The sequence below is a fragment of the Vombatus ursinus genome, unplaced genomic scaffold (assembly GCF_900497805.2).
Source record: "Vombatus ursinus unplaced genomic scaffold, bare-nosed wombat genome assembly UNPS02014820.1, whole genome shotgun sequence".
Classification (NCBI taxonomy): Eukaryota; Metazoa; Chordata; class Mammalia; order Diprotodontia; family Vombatidae; genus Vombatus; species Vombatus ursinus.
The window spans coordinates 343,682-354,275 of record NW_020954598.1 but is presented as its reverse complement, the minus strand read 5'-3'; the positions used below and the strand labels follow the sequence as shown (position 1 = coordinate 354,275).

Genomic DNA, 10,594 nt, shown 5'->3' with positions numbered 1-10,594 from the left:
AGTGTGCACTCTCGGCTCAGTGTCCTGGGAGCAGCCGTGTTTGGGAGGGTGTGCACTCTCGGTTCAGTGTCCTGGGAGCTGCCGTGTTTGGGAGGGTGTGCACTCTCAGCTCAGTGTCCTGGGAGCTGCCGCGTTTGGGAGGGTGTGCAGTGTCCTGGGAGCTGCCGTGTTTGGACAAGGTGGGTTGCCAGTAGTGGGGACATAGCTCCATAGCTAGACCATCTGGGACTTTCAGATGAAACGTCCAATATCTGGCCACTTGGAAATAGCTGAAAATCCCTTTAAATCTCCTTTGAAAATAATATAGAGGATTGGATGGATAGCTAGGAGGGATGTCCTGTGGGACTTTAGGCAAGTCATTTTTACAGTTACCCAAATAAAATTTTTAAAACTTCGCATAACACTCAGTAAGAATATCCTTATTTCTATGATAAAGCAATGACTAATTGGCAGTTCTAGTAGATCTTGGACTAGAAGGAATCTTAGAGGTCATCTAATCCAATCCCTCTGTTTTGCTGATAAAGAAATTAAAGTTTAGGGAGTTTAAATAATTTAACCAAGGTCCAACAGGTAGTAAACCTCAGAAGTGAGATTTGAACCCAGCTCTTCTGACACCAGACCCATGTTATTTTCCCAGTGTACCATGGATAGTCAGGGGATTTGTGAATATAGATAGAAAAAAAAACTAATTTTTTTTTACTAATCTTTGTTTTTTCAAATTCTGTTTATTTTATTTTATACATTTAAAAACATTCTGTGAAGGAGTCCCTAGGCATCACCAGGCTACCAAAGGTGACCGTGACACACAAAAAGGTTTAGAACCAAAAAATAAAATAAAATAATAAATTTTTAAAAAAAAAGGTTTAGAACCACTGGTCTAAGGTCTTGGAGTCCCCAATTCTCTGAGGCATGCTACAGGAGTATAGCAACCTTTTTAAATGAGGGCTTATAGAATGCTTTAGAACTGGAATGCTTCTAAATGCTGTAAATTGTCACTTTTCCTATGAAGAAGAAGGACTTGATCAATCATAGGATTATACATTTATTGGAAGACATCTAGTCAAACCTGGTCACATTATGAATGAGGAGACTGCAGCCCTGAGATGAAGTACTTTGTTCCAGTTCACAGTGGAGAGTGAGTGTCAAGGCAGGATTTGAACCCAGGCCCTCTGGATACTGCTTCTAGCACTTTTTCCACTGTACCTGTCAGGCAGAGTTGCTGATAGGTAGTGTCCTTAATAAGACCTTATATATAATCCTGAATCATGTGCAATATCTATTCTAATTTCTACTTTGGGGATGAAATTTAAGCCACTGACCATAGATGGCAGAGATACTCGGGAAGGAGACAATAAGGGGAGCAGAGGAATGTCCAGGGGGAAGCTTTACTTTCTTTGGGAAGCCAGAACTTTCAGAAAAGTGGGAGAGGTGTTGCTTCTCCGTGTGTCTGTCGTGCACATGCAGGATACTGCAGCTATTTGAGAGTTCTTTTAAGTGTAGACCCAGCTGGGTCTCTTAAGGGAACATGGTTTTCTTTCCTGGACAACTCCTGCATGGAAAATCCTATTTGGCCACTCTCTAAAACATTTCCAGCGTGGGAGAGCTTCTTCAGGGTGGATAGGGACAGTCAGGAGCAAAGAGCAAAGAGAAAAGAAAGTGATGTAGCCAATTAGACGCAGAGGAACCTGAGAGCTGATTGCTTTTGGACAGGTCACTTCATCTCTGAAGGCCTTGGTTTCATCAACTGTGAAAATGGGGGAATTGTACTAGATGACCTCTAATTTCCCTCCTTTTTCTAAATCTCTGGTCCTTTGATCCTACGCAGACAGACACACAAATACAACAATAGTCCTTCCATAAGGAAGAGCATTTAACCATTCTTACACTATGGCTCTCAGCAGCCCTGATAGTCATGGGGTGGGAATATTCTTTTGGTCGCTAAAAGCAGGAGCTTGTTGGAGAAAAGGATAATTGAAAGAGTTCCATTCACCCTATCTTAGATCAGGGGAAGGAAGGGCCTTTGTCAACAAGAGAGTCTCTGAGCAGTTAAACGGGGATGTATGAAAATTGGTGGCAAAGGGCCATATTGCTTTTCCTAGGAGGGTCAATGGGAGTGGAAGGCTTGTTGTGACTATTTTTAAAATACACTTTAGGAATGAGAGCGTGTGTGTGTGTGTGTGTGTGTGTGTGTGTGTGTGTGTGTGTGTGTGTATTCTGAGGTTTGCTGCTGAGTTTTCTTATTCCTGGCCAAGTGTGACTCAAAGGGCAGACCATTTCCTGCCTGCCTCCTGTGTTAGCTGCAAGTGGAAACATGGTTAGAGTAATGTTTCCTCTAATCTGATATGTATCTTCTGGTCTAGGCCTTCCCCACCCCCAATACCCTAAGTTTGCACTGGAATGGAAGGGCTGGTGAGGAGAGTAACTGACTCTAAAACTAGAATCTCATCTCCGCCATTGCAAGCCTTGGGAATGGCCCAGCAGTCATGGCTCACGGTCGGCAAGGTGCATAGATGTGTTGATGACAGAATCATTTTTTAAAATGATACTTTCCCACATGGTCTTGAAAATAACCCGTCATCTAAGAGGAAGCTTGAAGGAGGGGGATTTTGAAATGTTTGGGAAAGAAAGGGGGCAACACAGGAGCCTACTGGAGGTGCTACTAAAAGTTGTAATATAAACCAATGAAGGAAATCTCACTTCTTTCTTTTACTCAGGTTAAAAAGAAATCTGCAGTGGAGCTCAGTGTAAGGGAAAAAAATAAAGAGTTCTTAAGTCTGTGGGTTTGGGCTGAGTGGATTTGGACTCATGGAGGACAAGAGTCCCCGTCATCTCATTCACAGGGTACCATCATGGTTAGTACTCAGAATGAAGGAAGAGGGATGGTTTGTATATCATTTCACTTGGAGGGGGAAAAAAATTTGTTAGTTTCCTCTAGGGCTGACTCTGAACAAAATAAGGCAAAGGACTGGTTTCTGAACTTCTTAGAAAGATGATTATCAGCTCTTACCCAATACTCGTATTGCCCTGGGCCAGTCTACAGGTGAAGGGAGCTAAGGTCTCAGGCACCTGCTTCTCACTCACGGGAAATGTCTTTTCTTCTTTTTCATGTCCAGCGTTGAGGGGGAAGCCCCAGGGAGTGAGACCGGTACCTCTCTGGACAGCCCCTCAAACTACCATCAAGGTCCAATAACACACAGCTCCACTCTGAGCCCTGACCACTACGACCACTCTGCGTATGGGCTATACTCGGTCTCGCCTGGGCAGCCACAACGCTCCCGGAGGCCCAAGCTCCAGCCTTCCACCTCCATCCTACGTAAGCAGGCAGAAGAGGAGGCCATCAAGCGGTCAAGGTCCCTTTCCGAAAGCTATGAGCTCTCCTCAGACCTTCAGGACAAGCAGGTACTTGGACTCTGTGTTCACTTCTACTGTGGAGTGAGTGAGAGAAATCAAAGTGTGGCCATACTGACAGCCCGAGTCTGGTGAGAAATAGATGGCCTTCTGGAGAAGGAGAAACAAGCGTCTGCTTGCTGGAGCCTCACCTGGCACAGGGCCGGCAGAGGGGAAGGCAAAGAGGGAGAGACCGTTCAGGTCTTTGATTTTTTGTCCCCTTGCCTGACTGAAACATAAGCTGAAATGCAGGTTCATGGAGAATATGGCATATGTGTCTGTGTTTTTAAATGTGTGGGTGTTTGTATGTCTATACACACACACATACACACACACACATATATATATACATATACATATACATACATAGCTAAAAGTTAGGTTCATGGAGCCTATGGCATAAATGTGTGTGTTATATGTGTTTGTATGTTTGCATACATATATACATATATAGCTAAAATGTAGGTTTATGGGAGAATATGGCATATGTGTGTGTTTTAAAATATGTGTGTGTTTGTATATACATTCATATATAGCTAAAATATAGGTTCGTGGAGCATATGGCATACGTAATGTGTATTATGTGTGTGTATTTGTGTGTATACATACATGCATACACATATATACATATTATATATATGGCTAAAATGTAGGTTTGTGGAGAATATGGCATGTGTGTATTATATGTGTGTTATGTGTGTTTGTATGCATATATATACATACGCATGTGTACATGTATACATAATAGCTAAAATACAGGTTCATGGAGAATGTGGCATATATGTGTGTATACATACATATATGGCTAAAATGTAGTTTCATGGAGAATGTGGCATGTATGTGTACACACACACATGCGTACATATTGCCAGTCAACAAACATTAAATGCTTACTCTGTGCCAAACACTGTGTTAAAGCATCATTTCAGACACGACACTTCTTGCTCCTTACTGGAGCTTGGCTCCACGTATTTATTCCTTAAAATGCTTCGGTTTTTTCAAGTAAAAGAAGGGACAGCTGGGATGGGGTTGGGGCAGGGATCAGTAGCCTGACCTGGTCCAGTTAACCAGAGAGAGTCTCCCTTGGTGGGCCGTCTTAGTGCAGATCTGTAAAAAGGGCCAAAGCATGGCTCAGATGTAAAGGAGGGAACAGAAAAAGAAAGAGTGGTGTGCTAGATGGTACTAGTATCAAGGTAGGTCAATTTGTAGCATAAATAGCGCGAGCTATTCACAGCCAGGGGAGATGAGGTTGCTTATTATATCTTCTTTCATTTACAACTTTGTTCTCTGCTGGGAAATCAGCCTCATTGAATGCTGCAGCCTGGCTTAGTGTTAAAACACCTTTCTTTTTCCTTGGGGAAGCCTTGCCCCACAGGGCTTTGACTCAGTTCTACGCACTGTGAGCAGCCCGTCTTCACAGAGAGACCGTAGGGCAATTCTTGTTTCCTGATAGGTTCAGAGCCCTTCAGGCTGCCCCTAGAGAGAGAGCCAGAGGCTACTTCTGTAGGGTAGGTATTGAAAAGGAGGGTCCCAGCCCCAGTGGAAGGGGATTTAGTGGGTTTAGGAAGGTCATACCTACTATGTGCCAGTGACTATGCTAAGTACTTTACAGATATCTCACTTGCTCCTCAGAACAACCTTGTGAGGTAGGTGGGTGTTATTATTGTCCCTATTTTATAGTGGAGGAAACTGAGGCAGACAGAGGTTAATAAGCCCAGTGTCACATGGCTAGTAGGTGTCTGAGGCTGCATTTTGAACTCGGATCTTCCTGACTCCAGGCCCAGTGCTCTATCCACTGCACCTCCTAGGTAAAGGTGGGTCTGATGGTGATGACAAAGAAATCACTGAGACTTTTCCTTCGTCAGCACTTCTTTCTGGGCATGTTGTATATCCCCAATAGAATATAAGTTCCTTGAGATCGGAATCTTTTTCATTTTTGTGATCGTATTCCTAGCACCTAGCTCAGCAGCTTCCACATAGTGGACTCTTAAATATTTGTTCCATTGAATTGAGAAGGCACAATGTTCCTCCTTCCCCTGATTCCTTATTGGTAAATTCCCATGGAGGCAGTGTGGTGCAAGGGAAAAGTACACTCACCCTGGAGTCAGAAGAGCTAGGTTCAAATCCTGCCTTTGATGATTAGTGCCTATGTGACCTTAGGCAAGTCACTTGGGCCTCAGTTTCCTCATCTATAAAGTGAAGAGTCTGGACTTTATGACCTCAACTATAGAAGTACAGTGCTAAGGACAGGTAGAAGCCAAGTCAATTTAAACAACCATTTGTTAAGCACCTACTGTGTGCTGAGCACTGAGATACAAAGAAAATCCAAAACAGTCCATACCCTCAAGGATCTTTCACTCTAAAAGGAGAGACAACACGAAAACAACTATGTATCTACAAAGTATGTGTAAGATAAGTTGGAGAAATCATTAGCATTAAAGGATACTGGGATAGGCTCCATATAGAAGACAGGATTTTATCTGTGACTTGATGGAAGATGGGAGGCAGAGGGGAGAAGAGAAGGGGTTCCAGGCATGGGGGACAAAGGGGCTGGGAAGGGAGCTGATTCAGCAGAGAGTCCGGCAAGGGCAGCTGGCTGCCGCCTGCTTACTGCACCTTGGCCGGAGAGCTCCCAAGCAAGGGCCCCTCCCTTCCTCAGCAGAGGATAAAAACAGATAGAGACACAGCGCAGCAGTATCGTGGAAAGAGCCGTCAAGAAGTCAAGGAGAGACCTCCATTCCAGGGCTAGCTAGCTCCAACATCGATAGCATGTGACCTTCAACAAGTCAGCTCATTTCTCTGAGTTCAAGTAGAATAATACTTACCTGAGCTCCACACAGGGCGGTGTGGGGGCCAAATGACATATAAAGCCTGTGTGCTAATAAGAGGAAATGTTAACCAGAAGTAATTAAAAAGTGGTAGATAATATGCTTCCTTGCAGTAACATAGGCAATAGGGGGAGGGTGGTTTTGAGGACCCACATTAGTAAGGCTTTGAGTTTCTTGAGGTCCCACAAGAACTTAATCAGGCTATTTACCTTCCCTTAATCAGGTACCATTAAAGGTGACTATGAAAAGTTAGTATGTAACTCCTACATTTTTCTTGCCTTAGATGAGCTTACATTTTATCAGGGGGAGACAAAATACACATATATAAATACATACAAATTGAATGTAAAGTAATTTTATGGTAGCAGCCCTGGTCTGTCAGTCAATAAACATTTCCCAAGCTCCTCCTCCTTATGAACAAGGCACTGTGCTAAGCACTGAGGATACAAAGAAAAGTAAAAGACCATCCTGCCCTTGAGAAGCTCCCAGTCTAGTGCAAACAAGCTCCAGACAGGATAAGGGGGTCAGGAGGTGGGGATGGGGAGGGAGAGCATTGTAGGCAAAGGGGGCCAGCCAGGGAGATTGCCAGGAGTCAGATGGAATGTCTTGTTATGAGGAACTGCAGAGATCAGTGTCACTGCATGGCAGAGTATGTGTGTTTGGCAGGGAGGGCACGGGTGGGCATAAGATGTAAAAAGACTGGAAAGGTGGGGGTCAGAGCCCATGATGAAGGGCTCCGAATGCCAAACAGAGGATTTTGTATTTGATTCTGGAGGTGATAGGGAGCCACTCGAATTTATTGAGTAAGGTTGTGTCTTTTTTTTTTTTTTACATTTTAAAACATATATATGTTTATTAAATAATTTATTAATTTTTAGTTTTCAACTTTCATTTCCATAAGATTTCGAGTTTTAAATTTTCTCCCCCAACCCAAGACGGCATGCAATCTGATGCAGACTCTACTTATATCTAAATCATATATTTTCATTGATCTTTTTTGCTTTCACCTGTCTTAGATTTCCCCCTATACTTTCCCCTTCCCCTTTCCCAGAGAGACATCCTTTATAACAAAGACTTTTTTTAAAGTAAAGAAAAACATTAGAAAATGGAGAAAAATCAGTAAAAAAAACCAATCAATACATCAAAAGAGTGCATTTTATGTATTGGCCCATACTCATGGACCCTGACATCTGAAAAGAAACTGGAGGGGCAGGGAAGAAGTCTTAGATTTATTTTGCATCTCTTCCTAAGGCAACACCTGCCTTAAAGTAGACTAAATACTCAAGCTGTATAATCAGCATACTAACTGTGCATTTCGTATTTTCTTTAAAACAGCAGCACCACCATAGGCATAATATGTCATCACTGCCAAGATGTATTTTTAATTCTCAGAATTAAACCCGAACTTGGCCAAGAGATGTCTGGACCATTTGCTCTGTGATGGTGGGAATGACTCATGGTGGTCTGTATGGATTGTTCACCAAGCCAGAGTCCAACTTCCTGCTGAGTCTGGTGCTGAGGCTTCTTTGCCATTATATTATTTTCCTACCCCCGGTTGGGGATTTCTCCCACCAAAAGAAGAGCTTAACTTAGCCAAGGGCTAGAGTTGCCCAGGAGTTTTTATGCAGATCTCCCTGCCACTGACCCCTACAATTCCTCTAAGACCTTGGCCCAACGTGAAGCTTTGTCCAAAAAGGTCAGTGCTGTGTTGGGCACTGTTAGGAAGAGGATTAGAAATGAAACACAGATACTTATCCTCCCTAAGGTGTCCATATCTAGGATGCTTATGTGTTGAGGTCTAGATGGCATCCCTCAGGCCAGATGTAAAAGAGATGAAGGAAAGGTATGGAGAAGATGATCTGAAATGATCCAGAGTTTGGCATAGGGCTGCCATATGACATGGTTTGTTTTTTTTTTTTAATGGAAATATTCAATATGGAAAGATGGTGTGAGAAGAGTTTTGATTAAAGCCTGGGAAATCATGAAAGTGTAAACACAGAGCATAGGAGCTTAGATTTAGAGAGAGAAAAGGACCATGAATATGATCTACTCTCATTCCAGTACTTTACAAATAAAGAAACAGTCCCAGAGGAGTTAAGTGACCCGCCATGAAAAAATACATGATAAGTAACAGAATGGAAGGAGCATTAGGTTAGGGGTCAAGAGACCTTGATTTTGGTCCCATCTTGGCTATTTAATCACTGTGTGACCTTGAGCAAGTTAACTTCTCTGAGATTCAAAAAAGATAATAATTCCTGCCCTCTCCGCTTCTCAGAACCAAATTAAGATGATGCGTATGAAAACACTTTTGAAAACTCCAAAGCACTAGTCTGTTATCTGGTTTTATTATTACTTGTTACCCTAATAACTTGATACCTGATTACTTGTTACCCTAACTGGTGGCTGGGAGAAAACTCCCAGGCAACTCTAGACCTTGGCCAAGCCAGATGCTGCCTTTGATTGGAGTTGCATCTTGGAGCAGAGATGAGTTTGGCTGGTTTCTTGGAGGCTAGCAGAGCATAAACTGTAGGGAGTTCTTCCCATGTTGGAAACATTTTGAAGATTAGATCCCAGCATTAGGCTGTTGTCTGAGGCCCAGCCTAAGAACAGAGAGACTTGCCACTGGTAGGCTGGCCACTAGATGATGAATTATTTGGCAATGATAACCTGTGAAACACCCTTGAAAATTAACAGAGAAATTTTTAAACTAATAAAAGGATGCCTTGGATTACGTAGTTGGGAACACAGGTCTGGGATCAAGGGGTAGGACTCATTAGAAAATACAAATAACTTCAAAAAGGTTTAGATAATGAAAACACATTTTATATCACTTTCAGGATTACAAAGCACTTTTTCTGCAAAAAAAGAAACATAGGAAGTAGGGAATGCAAGGATTCTTACCCCCATTTCATAGAAAAGGAAACTGAGGCTCAAAGGGATTATTGACCTGCCTGTAGTCACGTAGTAAATGTTGGAGCCAGAACTTGAATCCTTTATATCCACAGCTCTTTCCATGCACCTTGTTACATGTACTGGGCTCTGAGCCCACTGTTTACCTCTCTAGAAAGAGAGAGTCACCCATCAACCTTGTTGCAAGCCAATTAGGTTTGTGATTTCTCTGATTTTCACAGGTCCTTTTTTTAGTTACACCAAGATTCACCAGCTTTCATAAACATAAACCAGCATGAGACCAACTTATCCACACTCTACTTCTGGACAGAATGGTTTGTGTCAGGTTGTAACAGGACACAGCACTTATCAAAGTGGAAGAGCGTTCCTTCTGCCATCTTCCTTTGGTGTGAAAAGCATAGAGAAGGGTTGCATGGGCACATAAAGGTAGAGGGTGAGGTGAATGGGGCGTGGTCCAAAGTCTTGACTCTTCATGAGTTTCTACCTAAGGTACTATTAGACAAAAACCTTCATTCAGTAAACATTGACTGAATATGTGCTTTGTGCAAAAATCTAGCACTGCATGTTGTGAAGGCTGGAAAGTCAAATAGGAATGGTGGTCCTTGACCTTCAGTGGTATGGAGGATGGACCCAAGGTGTTATTAATGGTGGGGCTGCTGTTGTTGATGGCCAGACCATCAACAGAGTGAAGGCTAAGCTGCACAAAGGATCTTCAAGATCATCTGCTCTAATCCCCACAATTTGCCAATAAATGGACCCAGAGAGATGATTGTCCTACAGTAACACAGATAATAAGTAACTGTGGAAAGAACATTAGATTAGGAGTTAGGAGACCTGGATTCTGGTTTCAGCGGCCTTAATATGGCTAAATGGTAAGACAGTCTTTTTTTTTTTTTTTTAAATCACTCCTCTCTTTAAAAATGAGTGTGAAGTTCAGGATGGGCTAAGGATCTTCTCTATATTCAGACATTAGAAATTATTTTCTCCGCTGGTTCTCTTTGGATCTCCCTGACATGGATCAGCCCCTGCAATCACAAACTTTTTCCCTCCCTAAGCATGTATTTTCTTACATGACTTTCCAATTCCTTTACTGCTGTCTTGAAGGTACCTGGTGAGGGGTGGGGTGAAGAGGGGGAGCAAAAAGCATGGATGAACCACATGATCATTCTGCCCCTGAGTAGTTGAGACTTGATCATTACTGAAAGGGAAGCCTAGGATGTAGGCCCCTGGGAAGAGCAGGAAGGGGATGTTCTGCTCTCATCCCCAGAACTCTGGCCTCTGATTACTGGGGTTGGGGAGCTATTATGGGGCCCTGTGGAGTGGATTTGGGTTTGATTTAGCACCAAGAAGAGACAAGGTTTGTGTTGCTATTAAAAGTGGACCTCGGATGAGTCTGTGTCATGCATGACGTTGCTGAACCAATGAAGTAACCAAACCATAAACTACCCAGCGCTTTCCTCTTGGAATAG

The 10,594-nt window shown here is 42.9% G+C and overlaps 1 protein-coding gene across 4 annotated transcripts in view; it reads left to right on the top strand.

The window, feature by feature from the left end:
- Positions 1-10,594, top strand: part of IQSEC1 (IQ motif and Sec7 domain 1) — a 208,750-nt gene that overhangs the window by 133,664 nt on the left and 64,492 nt on the right. For all 4 annotated transcript variants that reach the window (XM_027837064.1, XM_027837066.1, XM_027837065.1 and 1 more), the window contains exon 2: positions 3,114-3,399. In XM_027837064.1, coding sequence (XP_027692865.1) covers positions 3,114-3,399 — 286 coding nt within the window. The remainder of the gene's footprint in view (positions 1-3,113; positions 3,400-10,594) is intronic.